Genomic DNA, 19,547 nt, shown 5'->3' with positions numbered 1-19,547 from the left:
GGGAACCCATCCTTTCTCCCATCTATTCTTTCCTTTTCTTCTCAACCACCACAGCATCAGGGGAGATGTTCAATGCAGAGAACTTGTCTCTCCTTCAAGGACATAATTATAGTAGTCAAACCCTTATCCAAACTGTTACTTAATATAAAATGATCTCTTGTCCACTTTAGCATTTTATACCATTAGTTTTGGGGAAAACTCTAAACCGATTTTCACTAAGAAGAAAATTAATCTATGAAGGGGATACAGTCTGAATAATCTTGGAATTTTTTTTTCCTGTTGTTTCTGTTTTCCCCTTGTCTTATTCTATCTTGCACTATGCTATACTTAAAAAAAAAAAAAACAAAAAACAAAAAACAAAAAACAAACAAACAAAAAAAAACCTTTTCTAATCATGATTAGGGCATTGGATATAATCAGGAAGACTGGACAAGTCATTTAATCTCTTTGTGCCTCAGTTTCCTCATCTGTAAAGTGAAAGAGTTGGGCCTTATGCTCCTTAAAATTTCTTTTGGCTCTTAATCTATGGTTCTGTGACTCAATTTCCCCTAATCAAAAAACACATATGTAACCTCACTAAACCAATAAAATCACTTTAAACCCCTCTTTAATCTAAACAACACAAATCTCTATGTCACCCTGAAGGAACTTAAAGAATGCTAAACATCTTTAAACTCTTCCCTATTCTAGTTATTAAATCCAGACCTGCATGAGGCCCATTTTTAGCTGGGACTTTCTTCCTATGTTAATTATTGCCATCACTTATTTTATGTTTATTTTAATTTCTAAATCTCCTTTTGCATTTCCCCCCTTCCCCTGACATAATTGTCTCATTAGGCAAGATCCAGTTTACTTTCTAATAGTTCTTTATCCCAAGACAAGTTCCTTGGCTTATTAATAAGCTTAATGAGCCATCCAAATTAGTTAAATTTAACAAATGAAGAAACAGGGAACAAGTTGCTTTCTTGAAGCAAAGAAGACAAATCTAATGATTCAAGATTTGGTTTGGCTGGTCTCCCTCAGTATGAATGTGATGTCTCAGAACAGACTGAAAAGTGACATTCAGTGGAGAGGCATCAGGACTATGTTATGCTTGCATCATTTTGGAATTATCAATTAGATATGCTCTAGAGAAGCAATGTAGCATGGATATCACTTGCCAAAAGATTTTTTCATTCTTAGCACAAGTCTGAAATATTTCAGACATAAAGGTTTTTCTTTTATGAAGTTAGCTGTAGGGAGCTCTTACCTCATATTTTCCTTTCTTCTCCAAGGGTTCTGATTCATTTTTTTCAGATGCCATGCCTTCATTCTCTCTGAGCTCTTCTAAGATGAGGACTGTCTCCCAGTTACTATAGTGATAGGCTGGGAAAATATCTGAATGAATGCTGTCACCAAAATAAACAACCTGTGGGTCAGATAGGCAAGTTAAAAATGGGCTGTGTGTTTGAGAAAGCCAAGTTTTTCTCTCCCTAGTCCCATATCCAAGAGAGAAAAAGAGCGAAAGAGAGATTTTCTATGCTTCTACAGAATCAAAGAAAAATTCCTTTCAAAATGCTATGAAATGTAGTATGTAGAAGTTCTACAAATATTTTGACTTGGCAACTGATCCATCAACCCTCCAACCTCTGTGGCCCTGGGTGCTTTTGTTGCTTTTCCTTTCCAATAGAATTACAATATCAAAGGGAATATAAACAGTATAGCATCTGTATGTGATTTAAATCACAGAATCTGAGAGACCTAGGAACTTTCGAGGTTACTGAGTTCAACCTGGATTCCTGAAAAAGGAATTCCCTGTACAACATCTTGAATAAGTGATCAACCACTGGTTGAAGATCTCCAGAAATAAGGAACTCAGTATTCCTGAGGCAACATATTCCACTTTGGGATATTAATAATTATTATCAAATCGATACTTATTAGGTACATGCTAACTGGAGGGCCCCATATTTAACATGGTGTTCTGAAGTAAAAGAGATTATAATTTTATTAACACCAATTGTAAAGTCTCAAAAAAGCCATTTTTTTAAAAGAAAAATTAAACTTGCACAACATATTTATTGTTCCAACCTTGGGGGGAAAATCCCTTTAAAAATTTCACAGGGCCAAGTAAGTGGTAAACTTCATAATCATCAAATAAGTGACAAGTTACCCAACTTGCTAAAGAAATCTTGTCACAAATAGTGTCTATTTTATACACTGCAAGAAGATTTCCCACATGCTTAGTATATTTTCTTTGATTTGGGTGACACATTTAGAAAGGAAATCATTATTTCTATTCCCTTTTCCTCCATAGGCAGAAACTGCATTTTTCACTATGATGAGGAAAATGGAATAACTGCTTCTTTATTAATTTTAAAATACATATACAATGTTCTTTTGGTTCTGTTCATTTCATTCTTTGTTATTTCATACATGTATGAAATGTCTTTCTGTGTTTTCCTAAAATCAATCTGCTCATCTTTTCTTACAGCAAAGTGGTATTACATTATGACCATATACCAAACTTATACAGTCATTCCCCGATTGATGGGCATTCTCTCAATTTTCAGTTCTTTGTCACCACAAAGAGTTACTATGAATAGTTTAGAAAACATTCTTTTCCTTTTTTCTCCAATTCCCTTGTAATCAAGCAATAATAAGAAATAGACCTAATAGTGGTATTGCTGGGTTCAAAAGGTACATGCTGTTTATAACTCTTTGAACATAATTCCAGATTGCTTTCCAAAATGGTTGAATCAGTTCACAATTTCATTAATAGTATATTAGTAGGAGCAGCTAGTTGGTACAATGAATGGAGCACCAGCTCTGAAATCAGGAGAACCTGAGTTCAAATCTGGTCTCAGACTTAACTTCCTAGCTGTGTGACCCTGGGCAAACCACTTAACCCCAAATGTCTCAGCAAAAAAACCCAAAAAACCCAAAAAAAACCCAAAAAAACAAAACCACACACACAAAACACAAAACCCTGTATATTAGTATCCCAATTTTCCCCAATTCCCTTCAATCTTTATCATTTTAGCTAATTTGATATGTGAGATATTATCTTGAAGTTATTTTAATTCACATTTTCCTAATCAATTATGATTTAGTGCATTTTTATCAGCTTCAAAAACTTCTTGTTCATATCCTTTGACCATTTATCAATTGAGGAATAACTCATAGTCTTATAAATTTGAAAAATTTCTCTCTATATTTGATATATGAGAACTTTACCTGAGAAACTAAATTTTCTTCTCTACAATTTTCTGCTTTCCTTCTAATTTTGGCTATATTAGCTTTATCTTGTAATGAAAATTATTCATTTTACATCTCATAACTCTTATTTATTCAAAAAAATTTCTTATTAATAAATCTAATAGATAATACATTCCCTGTTTTTCATATTTATTAATATTTCTCTTTATGTCTGGTTCATGCATCCATTTTGGCCTTATCTTAGTAAATTGTCTAAGATATTTGTCTTTACCTAATTTCTGCTAGAATGTTTTCCAGTTTTCCCAATTAATTTTTACTAAAATTTAAAATTTAAATTTTTACATTAAGCAAACACCAAGTTATTATACTAATTTACTACTATATAATATATTCCTTTATCTTGTAGCTATTAATGAGCTGATAGGACTTCAAGATAGAATATATCTTAGACACACTCAAGTCCCATTTTATCACTTTACAGAGGAGGAAACTCAGGACCAGAAAAATATAACTAATTTGCCCAGAATCATGTAAGTTTTAACTTGTAAGTTCAAGTTCATAAACTGGAATTTCATTTTTCTTTGCCCAGAACCATGTTGTCACTATGTTATTGTCCTAAACTCATGTTGTTAAGATCCCTTTCAGCCAATGTCCACTAAACTTGGCTTTCCTTGCTCAGCATTTCATTGTTGCCCACTATAGTTATGACAATACATCAAAGATCTAGGCTCAGCCTGACAAGATGGTGGGTTCAGCCTTTCCTGAGTCAACTAAATAATCAAATGTTTTGATTTAAAATTCCTACTTGATCTATTTCTAGATACAGTAAACAAAAATTCTGTTCATATGTTTTAAAGGTCTTAAAAAGAATAGTCAAGAATGAAGTTATCTTCTTATATCATCATGCTCACGTGGGGTTTCTTGGAATTGACTAGTTCTTCAAGGCCCTATTATATTGACAGACTGAAATAATTTAGAAAAACTTCATGTACAGGTCAAGAAAATGAATGGGGAATAAATTTTTAGTGCCTAGAGAGTTTTCTTTCTTTAAATTTATATTCCCAAAGGCAAGTACAATGTCTGTCATGTAGTAGATGTTTAATGTTTTTTGATTGTTGATGGTTGTCCTATTAGCTGAAGACCACTTTAGCTAAAGGCAGATAAGTTTATCACCAGAAAGCAGACCACCAGAAGATGATGCTTTTAGATATAGGAACATGGGATTATCTAATTAATAATTATCTATTAATATAGGATTATCTCCTAAAATGCGATAGGGTACAGTAGTACTCAGCAAGGACACTGCAAATACTTCACATTAAGACAATAGGTCTACAAATATTTAGAATTAGTCTTGTCAGCAGATGACCAAAAGGTTATGGATTACAGAATTATGGGTCCAGTTTATATTTATTTGTTAACATCTACAACTAGCTATCAGAAACTCGAAGTCTAGCATAAGATACCTTGGGTTGTTCCTTGCCAGTCATTTTCTTGAGAAATTCATACAAATGGTCAGAATTTCCTTGGGAATACCAGCCAGGCTTGTCTAGAGAGGGAAGAGTATCTTGTTCTTCATCATTCTCTGAAATGACAAATGACAAAACTTTTAACTTGGAAGCATCTGATCCTACCGATGAGGTAAACTGATCTGACAGCTTCAGAAGAGAGCATATTAAATATTTAGTGGCCAGATGGTTGGACAATTGAAATGAAAGATTGATGAAGAATATGGACAATGGAAAGGGATTAGACTTGTGATTTCACTGGGGTAGAGAATTTGCAGGTATAGAAATTTCCTCTAGCAATGTAAGTTAGTAACTTACTGATGAACAGATTGTTGTTTGCAAAAGGCAAAAAAAGTAAATGTACTAGCCTAGAGAAGCCAGTTATTGGCTTTGTTGCTTCTTGTGTTTCTTTATGTCTTTACCTGAGCAGAGTTGGGCAATCCTGCGGAGGATACTGCTAATCTTGGTGGCAAGTCAAAAAACATTTATTAAGCATCTTCCTTGTGCCAGGTATATAGAAGGTTATGAAGAAAGGCAAAAAGCCCTAGATCTCAATGAGCTCACAGACCAAAGGGGGAGAAACATACATGTAAATCTGTAGCTTATTTGTAAAAGCTAAACAACATAGATCAGGGATGAGCTCCAAGACAAGGCACTAGAATTAAGGAAGACTGGGACAGGCTTCTTCTCAAAGGACTAAAGGAAGCCAAGACTTTGTTGAGATGAAAGAGATAAGGGAGGAGAATTCCAGGTATATGGAAAAACTAGCCAAACAAACCAAGAACAAGAAGACCAGTGTCACTGGATTGTTGAATATATGGAGTAATGTAAAAACTATATATCAGGCATTATACTAAGTACTTTAAAAATATTATCTCATTTGATCCTCACAACAGCTGTATAAAATGGATGCTATCTTCTCTATTTTACAGATGAGAAAATGGAGGCAAATAAACTAAATGACTTGCCTAGGGTCACACAGCTAGTAAGTGTCTGAAACAGAATTTGAACTCATGTCTTTCTGACTCCAAGACCAGCACTCTATCCATTATACCACTTAGCTGCCCCTGGATCTACAACCCTAGAAAGTACCATTATAGAGGAGATCACATACCCATTGAAGCTGTAAAGAATCACAGAATAATTAGGTTGATCACAGAGTTGGATAGGACCTCAGAAGTCATTTAATTCAACCCTAATTGAGGAAAACTGAGACCTAGAAAGATTAAGTGATTTTCTCTGTAGACAGCTGTTTAGTGATCTTTTAGATTCAATATCTCTGAAGTATTACTAACATTTAACCAAGCATGCATTTATTCACTATTTTAGTTACCTAGGGTCACTATGTTATGTTATCCCTGAGAGACTGCCATTACTCTAAGTAACTTCAGCATTGGGAAAAAATATTACAAAAAAATTCACTGCCTTATTTCTCTCATATATTCACATGTATCTATCTGTCTGTCTATAACAAAGAAAGATGATTTCAATTATTTTACTTTCTAGACATTTCATGTGTAGAAAGAAATTCTAGTTTAAACCTAAATACTGTAAATTTATAGCATTAATTTGAAAAGCTGAAATAAGTGATTGCCATGGTGAACTAACAGTAAAAATAAGAACAATTTCTGGCTCACAGTGATTGCCAAAATAAATCTACCCTTTCAAGACTCTATAATGCTGTGATGACTTAATGGTCAGATTATCTGTATACCAATGGAGACAAGAGAATTGGAATTGTATTCCTTGCATATTATTACCCAATCATTCACTCTATCTTATAAGTCAGAAAGTTGACATCTCTTCATTTTAAGGAAATCCATAAAAATGACTATTGTTATAGATTAGGAAATTGCAAAAGTTTAAATATGGTAATTAAGTTATCACATCATCAAGCAGTCTCCTTTTACAATGAAGTGGCTAATGTTACTTCTGATCATGACAAACCAATTATCATATGATGAAAGCTCAATAAAGCTAAACAAGAGCAATGACTTTAATTCAGTATGGTATTTAAGTAAGAGAGCTCAGGAGTATACACCAAAATATTTAATATTCACTGTTGTTACTTTTTGTAGTAGTAAATAATTAGAAACAAAGGAGATGTTCAATAATTGGAGAATGGCTAAACAATTTATAGTACATTAATAAAATTATATATATATGTGTGTGTATATATATATGTATATATATATATATTTTGTGGCTATTAGTATTATGACCCTCTTGACTCCTTTAGGGCTTTTTTTGGGGGGATAGGGGAGGGGCAAAGATACTCCTTCATTTCCTTTTACAGGTCATTTTTACAGATGAAGAACTGAAAAAAAACAGGGTTAAATGACATGCCCAGGGTCACACAGCTAGTAAGCATCTGAGATTGGATTTGAATTCAGGAAGCGGAATCTTCCTGACTTTATTTACTGTACCACCTACCTGCCCATAATAGAATATCACTGTACTTTAAGAAATGATGAATAAGCGAAATATTTTATATAAAGAGAAATATGGGAAGACAGAATATGAATTGATATAGAATGAAATGAACAGAACCAGTAACAATAAATCTATCTACTTATCTATCTATATCCATTCCATTAAATACACTTTTCTCTTTTTCCCTCCCTCCCACCCTATTAAAAATATAGATGGACACATACATACAAATATATAAAAAAATCACCTCGATTTCTCATACACCTGAGTAAAAATGCAAGTTGGGAAAAATCACTTTTAAGTGGAGAGGATGATGAGAAGGCTTCTTGAGACAATTTGTGCTTCAAAGAAAGAGAAGAAGAAAATAATAAAGTAGAAGGAAATAATGTGTGGAGGCAGAAAGTGGCCAAGACAAGTTTAGGAAGTAGCTAATACCCAAACTTGGCTGACACACACAAAAAAACATGACAGAGAATATAGTAAAATATAACTAGAAAAGAAAACTAGAATTAAACTGTGGGCTAACAGGGTTTGTACCTGCCCAGGGTCTTATATGTAGTCAAGTGTCTGAGGCCACATTTAAACTCAGATCCTCCTGACTCCAGGACTGTGCTCCATCTACTGTGGCACTTAGCTGTCCCTCACCTTGCCATTTCTTACAGCACTTTGTACAGCTATTCAATTTGTCATTACAACTTTCTATTTTATATCTACTAATCTATGTCAACATCTCATCCCTTATTAGTCCATAAGCTCCTCGAGAGCAGAGACTTTTTCTTTCTAGACTTCAAAGTTTCTCCAAGTTTAACTGAGAAGCTGACCAAAGGGGGAAAAAAAAGGAAAAAAAAAAGACAAGAAAAAGGAAAAAAAAAAAAAACCGAAATAGAAAAGAAAGAGGAGATTGGAAAAGGACTCATAAAAGGGGAGATCTGAATTGAACTTAGTAACCAAAAAAACCCAACTTATTGGGGAAGTAAGTATTTGCAACAAAATAAATCAGCTAAAAAAACAAGCCATTTATTGGCGTAGCTAGATGGTGCAGTGGATAGAGCACCAGCCCTGAAGTTAGGAGGACCTGAGTTCAAATCTGGCTTCAGACACTTAATACTTCCTAGCTGTGTGACCCTGGGCAAGTCACTTAATCCCAATTGTCTCAGCACAAAAGAAAAAAAAAAGCTATTTCCTAATTCTTTCATTACTTCACAGCTAATAGAAACCAGGAAGTGATTTCCCCCCCTTTCTGGTTTCAATTTTTTTGTTTTGTTTGTCTTCAGAGAAACTTTTCTGTTGAATTAAAAGAGAATTCTGTAATTTCTGGAAAGACAAAATGAGAACAGTTGGGAGAATGAAGAAATAGTAAATATAAGAATGTTTTGGGCCAAACAAATTTAATGGTGAGGGGAGAAGAGGAAGCTGATTTCTGCAGACATTTGCAAATAAGACTGCTTTTGGATTTTACCTTATGAGTAAACAGATCCCCATTCCAATCTTCACCTCAAAGTAATTTATGCTTCAATACACGAGATCATTTTTCTACTTTTTCTAGTTTTCTAACTCTTCTTGTATCATTTTAAAATTTTTTTCTTTTCTGCTCTTAAGAGTCTTTCAGAGTAGCCTTTTATTTTATTTTTCCACTGGTAAATAGTGTATTTTGATCAATTAAAAATATTCAATATAATACTAAAAATTAGTCAATTTCCTTAATTTGTTTTGTTCTCATATTATTGGAATGATTTTTTGAGAATCTAATTCAGAAATAGTAGCCACATCTTGCCATCATAGGGGGAAGTGCGTAATAGTTTCAAAATGAAGATCAGGATATGTCTTAAGCATTTCTATTTTCCAAGTAACCTAAGCTTTCCCCAAAGTGGGAAACAACTGCTATTTCTTCCTTTCCATCATCTCTATCAACAGCAGGGAGTTCACTCAGAGGTCAGAAATGTTATAACTATTACCTCAATGGAAGAAAGTAAAGAAGACCTCAAAGTAAGCAAAATGAATGTGAACTCTATGCAACTTAGAAGGATAAATCCACGGGCAGCTTCAAACTTAGTGCACATAAATAACCCTCTTCCCTCCACAACTTCACAGTTAAAAAGAATAACAAGAAGCTTTTAAAAGTTTGTAATAATAAATTTTGTGAACTTTTGTTATTCTCCATTAAAAATATGCAAAGTAACCAATGTAGGTATGAAGCTAATTACTTAAAATCATACGGATAGTTTTTTAAAACTTTTTTTTTTTTTAATTTTCACAGTGGGATGTATCTTCTTAGCTTCAAAGAGTTGAGAAAACCTCATGTATGTTCCAACAAGGTTGCAAAACTAAACTGAACTTAGTTCATAATTTTCATTTTCTTTTAACTTATGTAGAGGTTCCTAAGAAAAGGAATGATGGGGTCTAGCTATTTAAACATAATAGTTAATTTATATTTACAAATTGCACTAATCAAGTGTGATTCATAATTTTGAATAAACTTAGTATTTCAGGTCACTTTGGAGCCTTAATATGTTGGTTTTGGTTAGGCAATTGCTAATCTTTTGGACTTAAAAGAAGTTAATATGCTTTCAAAAGTAAATACTTAAATTCATTCAGTAGACTGCCTAGGCTCATTAGGAGAAAGAGATACTAAAAATAAGGATTCAGTTCCAAGGTTAGGAAGTAATTATTTCAATTTACTGACAAGTGATTCTGAGAAGAACTCTCCTTAATATCATTAATTTACTTATGATAATGTTAATGTCGTGACTTAATTTTGATATAGAATGTATTACACTTGTTATAGGAAAGATGGAATAAATGATCACATAACTAGTAAGGTTAACATTTAGTTGAAGAGCATACAAAGAGAACTGATAAATGGATTCTGTCAACCTGGGTGAAGACACAATAAATACTTAGCAAGTTTGTGGATGAACATATCTGGAAGAGACAGCTAACCTTCCAAACAACAAAATAAGGATTCATAAAGGCCTTAGCACATAGCATAATGGGTTAAAACTAATTAAAAATGTAGAATCCTGCACTTAAGTTCAAAAAGTAAATTTATTGGATTGGAAAGATAGGTCTTGTTTAAACAGACTGGGTCAATTGCATAGCATTATCTCTTCACTGTTATCCTTTCTTCTGATTTTATATTTACTCTAATCATTGCTGTTAGCAGATGAGCTAACTGTGCTCACAAACAGTGGTTTCCAAAATGACTGATATAAAGATAACCAGCTTATTTAATCAAATTCAACAAGTATTTATTAAATACCTATTATGAGTTACTATACTGAGCACTAGGGATATTCAATACTCAAATGCAACCATGATCTCATATAAACTCAGATGTTGCCATCAGTTGTACCATCAGATTGCAGACCACATATGCTGTGCCTCTTATTTATGTTCTTCCCAAAAGCCTAACATTCTTTCTCCTTACATCATAAAGGTTACCAGTGATATTGCTTGCCCTCTGATCACCATGTCTTTTCTTCCTGTCATACACTTTCTTGATGACATCCTTTGCTTCTGTTCTTCTTTGGAATTCTTCACTGATGGATGAGTTACAACCTGCTTATACGCACAATGGGCCTTTCTATTGTTTTTAGTGTTTTAGGATACTCATCTTTGACTCTTTGGAGGCAGAAGTATTACATTTTTCACCATCACAGAGCAAGAAAAGGAAAAACACAGGGCACTGGAAATACATAGACAAAAACACAAGCAGCTAGATGGCATAGACCTAGATTTGGAGTCAGAAGAGCTAGATTCAAATCTAGCCTCAGATGTTTCCTAGTTGTGTGATCGTGGATAAGTCACATAACCTCCTCTAATTTCAGGCTTTCCATTTATAAAAAAACAGAGATAATGACAGCACCGATCTCCCAGGGTTGTTGTCAGAATAAATTAATTTTTATAAAATACTTCCCCAATCAAAAAGTGTTATATAAACTCTAGTTATTAAAAGGAAAACAGTCCTAACAACTTTGAAGCTTACATTCTAATCTTGTATCAACTAGGCCAAGAAATGACATTTTCCTTCCCTGTTGTCTTTGGGCACACAGGAAAATAAAAATAATTTAACCAACTCTTTTACAAGAACCTACAAGCTGTCTTCTGATTTTATTTTAAAAGCAAATGTTGGTTATTTTGTCAAAGACTGCATATTAAGAATAATGACTTAAAATAACATTTATAGATAGTGTAAAAGCAGAGGTATAAAATTATAGCCCATAAGCCACAAGCAACCCTCAAAACTTTGGAATGCAATTCCAATCAGATTAGATCTATTTCTATTTGAGTTTGATAACACTGGTGTTTATAATCTTTTTGTCACACCAATACTATTCAAAAAGGAGAAGCAGTAGTATAAGGGGACTACATAGAACTCTGGGACATTGTATCTTTCTGTCTATTTTGTGGATTGTTCAATTTCCCCCTTCTCCTCCCGCCCCCCCCCCCCAAAAAAAAAAAAAAAAAAAAAAAAACAAAAAAAACCAGCCAGAACTTGGCGGCCACGTGGTGATGAGCTAAAGAGAATCATGAAGATGTGTCTACATGTTATATGGTAAGATATGTATCGATGTACAGGACTGGTTACCTAAGACATTAAGAAAGAGACAAATGAAAATAAAAAATACAAAATGCACAGTGAAGACCAACAGAATAATCTACAAGGAAGCAAAGATAGACAGTTGTGAATAAAATCTCTTCTATTATTCTTGAAATGGAAATTGATTGTTACATATTTTGATTTCTGCCTGATGTGCTGCTGTGCACATGACAATATTTTGTTTTATTTTCTTTTTCTGTCTTTCATTTTCTATTTTTCTTTTTTGGTATTTAGTTTTAAATATTTTTTAAAAATCGAAAAAAGAGAGACACACAAAGACAGAGAGAGAGAGGGAAAGAGAGGAGGGAAGGCGGAGAAGAGGTAGAGGGCCAGAGGAATGGAGGGAGGGAGAGAAAGGAAAAAAAAACCCAATTGGATAGAAATATTCCCATGCTAACTAGCCAATTGAAAGGTCTTTCCTGGAGCATTATCACTGAGTAATTTAGTTCTGCCCTGGCTTAAGAGTTGTGTCATATGGTAATGTTTGTGGAGATATACAAGGCCTGGTAGCATTTATTGTCAAGTATCCTGAATGTGGACTTAGGAAGCTAGATCCTGAATCCAGGTTCTCTGCAATATATTCATTCCTTTTTTGTCTTGGAATGAGTCATGTAATCTTTCCAGGTCTTGATTTCCTTCTCTGTAAAAATAAGGATTCTGTACCAGATGATTGGGCCCCATTAGAATTTGGAAAGGAAGAAGTAAGGAATAAATGAGGAGGACATAGAGATCTTCCAGTTGCTGCATAAATTCCCTGGTTATTCTAATTTTTTAAAAGAGTTCAAATTGGGAATGAGAGACAGATGGTAAAAAAGATAGAGCCAGTTGGAGCCCTGAGCAAGGGTGAAGAAAGAGGAGGAGAAGGAGGACTAGGAAAAGTTATGATTCAAAGGAGAATAAAAGATTTGTTTAAAAAATTTTTTTAATACTTTTGATGAGAAGCATAACCAAAGCACTCATAACGGACACCATATTTAGTGATACTGGGTAAAAATTTAAAAACTAATTTTGTTCACTTATAAGGCTATACTATATACATAAAGAGAAGAAATTTTTTTAATGAAAGAAAAAGACCTTTAAGATTTACTCTGGACTAAATTCAGAAAAATAGAGACAAAAATACACACAACAAATTATCTAAAAACAGACACTCCACTGAAAATGTGGCAAAAAATATGGAAGGTGGTAGGGGAACTGTAGTACATGAAGATTGTTATCCTACAGAATTATAGTATGACATTAATGCCAGGATTAAAGTTGAAAAAAAGCAAAAAAAAAAAATGATAGTGGGGGAGGGAAGACAGGGAAAGCCATTTTGGCAAGAAATTGTCTCTGTTACTTATTTTGGGGAAAAGTTTTTTAAGTTAAAATTCTGTGATATGTACAAAATTGTACTTTTAAAGTCTTTATCATTTATGATGAGCATTTGTTTGGGTTATAAGATAATTGTGAAGACTAAAAAAAAAACTGGGTAAGATATGACCAATTTTAAACTCGTTCCCATGACCTTAAGCCTGATTAAAAAAAAATAATAATAATGCCGTATGGGAAGCTACTGGGGGCTAAGGAGGCAGGGAAGGCAAGATGATAGCAAACCATCACAACATGTTGAAACTAAACCAGAACAGTACTCTGTTGTGTGGTTTGCTTCAGAATACAACAATGTAAACACATCCCAATCTCATGACAGCATCCTCACTACATTCCTCTACTCTTGTTAGAAAAGCAAATAGTCAGGAAAGACTGTATTTAATATAACAATTTAAAACATAAAATAGACCTTGTCAAAGTATGGCTGAAAGCCTAGAAGTTAATGTAGATAGCAGTGAAAAGTCAGAGGACAGCATGTTGTGATGGAAAAAATACTGGGATAGCAATTAGGAAACATGAATTTTCTTCCCAGTACAGCTGTATAATTCTAATTAGGGGATTTCACTAACTTTCAGGTACTTTATGTGTAAAATACTAAGGACTTATTAAGTGCCTACTACGACCCAGGTTCTGTGCTAATATTATCTTATTTGGTCACTACAGTACAACCCTGGGAGGTAGGAACTAATATTATCATCCCCATTTTACAAATGAGGAAACTGAGGCAAACAGAACAACCTGACCAAGGATTACACAGTTAGTAAGAGATTTGAACTCTGGTCTTAATTCTGGGCTCCAATCTTCTATCCATCTTTCTTTCTAGTAACTTCCAGCATCTTAGTTAATTATACCTTTCTTCCTGTGACACTAGGGAAGCCAATTAGATCTGCTTGATCAAATTCTAAACTTCTCTAAAAAATATCAGGTTATTTTTTCAGTTTTCTCAGGTTTCTGATGCATAAAAATGATGATAGCCCCAGGAATTTTACCCATCATACATGGGAGGCCTTGCCTCTCCCTGGACCATTAAGAACTCCTTTCTTGTGATATGTAAGCTGTCCCAGACATGTAAGCTGGGAGAATTTTTTTCCCCAAGGTCCTACTCATTAAGGCCATGCTAGTTTTTCCTTAACACTAGAAAGTTCGGATATGGCAACTGATATCTACTATATGCTAGGCACTTTTGACCCTTACAATAACCTTGTGAGGTAAGTGCTGACATCCCTATATTTTAGTTAGAAAAAACAGGCAAATAGAAGTCTAATAAATAGTAAATATCTCTGATTCAATCTTTGATTGAAGCCACCCAATTGCCTCATGGGCTATCCCTTTATATCTCTAGGTCTGTTTCCTCATTTCTGAAATAAAGGGATTGGACAGTGTGGCCCTTAGGATCCCTTTCAGCTCTGAATCTATTATCCTCCTAAACATTCTTACCTCTAGTGTTTTCATTATAATATTTTCTTTTGATTCTCTCCTTCCTCAGTCTTTTTTCCTACATCTTCATCCAAGCCTCACCTACTATAAACAAAGATACCCCAGAGGCTGTTGTAGGCCCTTTTATTGTCTCCATTCATACTATTTAATTATGTGATATTATCAGCACCTATAAGTTCTAATTATCATTTTTATGCAGCTGATACCCGGAGCTACTTATTCAGTCCTAACCCTTCTCTCTGGAGCTTTAGCCTTGTTATCACCAACTTACTTTTTAGGTATTTTAAACTAGAAGTTCCTTATACAAAACAAATTCAATATGTCTTTGGTTTCTCTCTCTCAGAGAGCCTGTAATTCCAATCTGTGGTCAAATCTTGTTGCTTTTATTTTCACAAGATTTTTCCCATCCCCCCCTTTTTTATCTAGCACAGCTGTTCTTGCTGTTTGTCCTTCAAATTCAGAATACTAATGACACCCGTGGTGATGTTTTGATTTGTGTGTGAATTGGATTTTAGTGAGACAGTTACACAAAGTGTCAGCCTCATTCTCTTTCATCCAGAGTCATCAAAGTCCAGTAGCATGACAAAAGTCAAAATGAATGGTGACAACCCAAGATGAAGTGGGTGATTTTGGAGTCTTTGATGTCTGATCAGGGACTGTCTCATCCACCTTCACTTTTGTTAGAACAAATTGTTCTCATTTGCCCCTTCCATCTGGGAAGTCTTCCCATGCTTGGGATATCTCCCTAATTTACCAAAAAGTTTGAGAACTATAGGTTACCCTGAACCTGATTTAGCTGGTCTGCCAAAGTGGTAATGAGATGTGGTCATTGTGCATGCTACAGCTTCTTAGAGCCATAGGTAAGAGTTAGGTGGATCAGATAGACACTGAAGGTGCAAAGTAGCCCTGTAAATGAATGGCTCACCAGACTTCACCACAGAGATACTAGTTTTCCCTGAAAATACCCTACCTAGATGGTTTTTACCAGGGTGTGGCTACTACACAAGTTACAGTTTCTTCGCTTATGTTTCGTTTTTTTCCCCTCCCTCCCCCCCCCCCCCAAGATGGCAAGCAGTCCTATATATGTTAAATACTGCAACAACTTTCTAAATGTTCTCCCTGCCTCAAGTCCCTTCCCTTCTCCAATTCATCCTTCCCTCAGTTTCCAAAATGATCTTCCTAAAGCAGAGGTCTGACTATGTCACTGTCCTTCCTATTCAGTAAACTCTAGGGGCTCTCCATTACCTCCAAGATCAAATATAAAACTCTCTGTTTGGAGAGTTGAGTGCCAGGTGGATGACAAGATGGATGAGCATCCCTAATGCCAAGGGCAAGCCCTCACACAGGAGATGAGAACAACTCAGACAACCCTAATGCAGCTATTATTCTAATAGAGAACATTATCACCTCTTTCTAGCCTCCTGCAACAACTTTCTTTTTTTTTTTTTTTTAATTTAATTTTATTTAATAATAACTTTGTATTGACAGAATCCATGCCAGGATAATTTTTATACAACATTATCCCTTGCAATCGCTTATGTTTCATTTTTTTCCCTTCCCTCCCTCCACACCCCCCCAAGATGGCAAGCAGTCCTATATATGTTAAATACTGCAACAACTTTCTAAATGTTCTCCCTGCCTCAAGTCCCTTCCCTTCTCCAATTCATCCTTCCCTCAGTTTCCAAAATGATCTTCCTAAAGCAAAGGTCTGACTATGTCACTGTCCTTCCTATTCAGTAAACTCTAGGGGCTCTCCATTACCTCCAAGATCAAAGATAAAACTCTCTGTTTGGCTTTTAAAGCCCCTCATGCCTTGGACCCTTCTTTTCTAGTTTTCTTGTACTTTACTCTCCTTCCAATATTCTATCATCTAGTGAGAATAGAAGTTTTGCTGTTCTTTGAACATGTCATTCTACCTCTGAGTTTGTATCTTTTCAGTGACTATCCCCCATGATTAGAATTATATACCCTTCCCTACTTCTGTAGAGGGCCACAGACAGTGGGGGAACTCTGGGTGAGGTATACGACCATTCAGCCCAGAGGGAACTTGTTAACAATGTCTGATTTAGCTCCTCATCTCCCCTAAGGGCATTCAACCTTCCTGAGAAGTCAGGGGGCAATGACAAACTGTGTTGTTATTAAAGCAGAATAATATCAGGTGGCAAAGAGTCATTTACATACAATAGCAAGTTGTTTAATGTCGTCCTGTATGTACAATATATAGTTAGTGCATACTGCAGTGTTGCCTTGGTTACATAAAGGTATTAGGGTATATAAGGCTGAGAGAATTTGGAATAAATGGACTCCATATTTTGACCATTCACTTGAGTCTCCCCTCATCACTCCTCCACTAAGACTAAGAACTCGGGTTGGTACTAAGATCCTCCAGAGAGCTAGTATGGACACAACATACTTCTACTTTTTAGTTTCCCTGAAGACTCAGTTCCAACCAAAATTTTTAAAAGAAGTTTTGCCAGTCCTTTCTCTTGCTCCCCCCTTTTTCTGGATTACTTCCTATTTGCTATATTCATAGTTTGCAAGTTGCTTCCTCCATTAGAATGTTAGTTCCTTGAGGGCAAAGACACAAATTTTGTTTTTATTTTTTAAACTTTCTTTGTATCTTCTATACTTAGTAAAGAATCTTTCATTTTCAAGTGCTTAATGATATTTTTTGAATGATTAATTATCTCACTGTGCAGAGTCACATAGCCAGAAAGAGTCCTAGGCATAATTCAAACTTAGGACACTCAGCTTCCAAGTCTAGCACTCTATCAACTAGACATTTAACTGCCATCTACTTGTTTTTATCATCTTTGGATGGTTAAAACAAACCCTTCTGACTAGTGAGAGCACCTAACTTGAGTAAACAATATAATATCAAAAGCAAGAGCTTCTAGAAAGCAAGGTTGCTCACATGTAAAATGAGGGGGTTGAACTCAATGGCCTCTGAGGTCCCTTCTAGGTTTACATCAATAATTCTATTTATGGTCCTAAAAAATGTCTGAAGGTCAGATTAGATTATACAGTTGGTGGGCAACTTACAGAATTAGTGTATCTTTGTTCCTATGCAAATCTTTAAAGATTTAGTGGAAACATTATAGTCTATCATCCTTTTCTTGACTATTCTAGTCTATGCTGATCTTCCTTTCTATGAATTTCTATATATGTCTTTGTCTCGGTCATTTATTTGGCTTTGAATATATAATATTTTATTGCTAACTTTTATTATAGGTGTTTAACAAATATTTGAAGGACTGACTGTATTGTTTCTTAAATTCTTTGAGAATAGGAGTGATGGTAGTATTAGCAATAGAAAGTATTAGCAGCAAAAGCAGCAGTAGCATTAGTAGTGTTAGTAATAGTAACATCAACTAGTAGCAAATAACAACTAATATTTTATATAGAGTTTTTAAGGAGAGTTAAACACTTTACAATATCATCTCATTTGATCCTTACACAATCCTGTGTGGTAAGTGACATTATTTATTATTCCTTTAAGAATAAGAGAGTTACATTTGGATTTTCTTTCCTTCAAACAAAGAATTTTCAAACCTTACATTTCTAACCGATATTTTAAACTTCACATTTTCAGGGTAATAATTCTATATATGTAAATAAAAACAATGAAGTACCAGGGTAGATAGAAATTTAATATTTGATGATCATATTTACTCAGAGGTCATGTAATGTTAATACAAAAAGAGTAATACTTATTATTCAAACTTGGATCATCCGGCTGCAAATGAAAAACTCTATCAATTCTACCACTTAGCTGCCATCTACTTGTTTTATCATGTTTGGACTGTTAAGCTAAACTCTTCTGAGTAATTAGGGCAACCAGCCTGAGTGATTGCCAACATTTATTGAATACTTTTGTAAAATTTGTAAAGCATTTTACAGATATTATCCCATTTGAGCTTTATAACAACTCCTTTGGGCATATGCTATTTTCATCCCTATTTTATAATTAGGAAACTGAGGTTGAGGGATGGAGTGATTTACCCAAGATGTGAATTCAGTCATTACTGAATCCAAGTCTAGCTCTTTGCCCACTGAGCACCTCACAATGCAGAGAAGGAGGTGCTAATCCTTATCTCTAATGCCTGCTAATACACTGTCTCTGTGACTGTGGAATGATACTAAACCTTTGTGGGATTTAGTTTCTTCACCTCTAAAATGTGGGCCTAAAATTACCTGATCCTTAAGATTTCTTTCTATGCCTAAAGTTTCATGATTCTAACCAAAAAGTATTTTTTTTTAAATAAACATACATTTCATCACTTTTGCAACACTCCTCTAAGACAGTCATCAAAGCATTTTCACATCTAAGTAATTAAAGTGGATCTATTCATAGAATCCAATATGTGCAGTTATAGAGAGAATCAGAGATAAGATTTAGGATTGAATATAGGGAGTTGAAACTTTGATCAGGTTTTAATTACTCTTATGACATGCTATCAAGCATAGTATTTTATGGCTATTTATACTTCAACTTGAAAAATTTGTGGAATAAATTTCTCTTGAGCTTTGTCCTTTTAAGTTTACTGTATTCATGGAAAACTAGATTCCTTACATCCTTAACCAAAGCTTTATAATATGGAAATGCAAATTCACTGTTGGGAAAAATCATTGATAGAAGCAAGGTTTTAATCACAGTTAATTATCTGACTCTTGGGGCAGTAAGGTGGATAAGTAGATAAAGTGTTAGGCCCTAAATCAGGATTTCATCTTCCCAAGTTCATATTGGACCTCAGACATTCCCTGGTTTCATCACTCTAGGCTACTCACTTAACCCTGTCTGCCTCAGTTCCTTATTTATCAAATGAACTGGAGAAGGAGATGATAAATCACTCCAGGACCTTTGCTAAGAAAACCCCAAGTGGAGTCATGAAGAGTCATGAACATCTGAAACATCTTGTCCTGTCTTCTCATTTAGAACTTTGAAATTAACATTTCAAATTTGTATCTAGTATTTATGTTTTCAAATATAGTAATGAAGT

General features: G+C 34.5%; 1 protein-coding gene across 2 annotated transcripts in view; it reads right to left on the bottom strand.

The window, feature by feature from the left end:
* The window catches only part of NT5DC1 (5'-nucleotidase domain containing 1), a 241,868-nt gene that overhangs the window by 37,281 nt on the left and 185,040 nt on the right, over positions 1–19,547 (bottom strand). For both annotated transcript variants that reach the window (XM_051997582.1, XM_051997581.1), the window contains exons 9-10: positions 4,665–4,783; positions 1,250–1,408 (exon numbers count right to left, since the gene is read on the bottom strand). In XM_051997582.1, the coding sequence (XP_051853542.1) occupies positions 1,250–1,408; positions 4,665–4,783 (278 nt within the window). The remainder of the gene's footprint in view (positions 1–1,249; positions 1,409–4,664; positions 4,784–19,547) is intronic.

The sequence above is a fragment of the Antechinus flavipes genome, chromosome 4 (assembly GCF_016432865.1).
Source record: "Antechinus flavipes isolate AdamAnt ecotype Samford, QLD, Australia chromosome 4, AdamAnt_v2, whole genome shotgun sequence".
Lineage (NCBI taxonomy): Eukaryota > Metazoa > Chordata > Mammalia > Dasyuromorphia > Dasyuridae > Antechinus > Antechinus flavipes.
The sequence above is the reverse complement of the archived record's forward strand: the minus strand, read 5'-3'. Positions and strand labels throughout refer to the sequence as shown.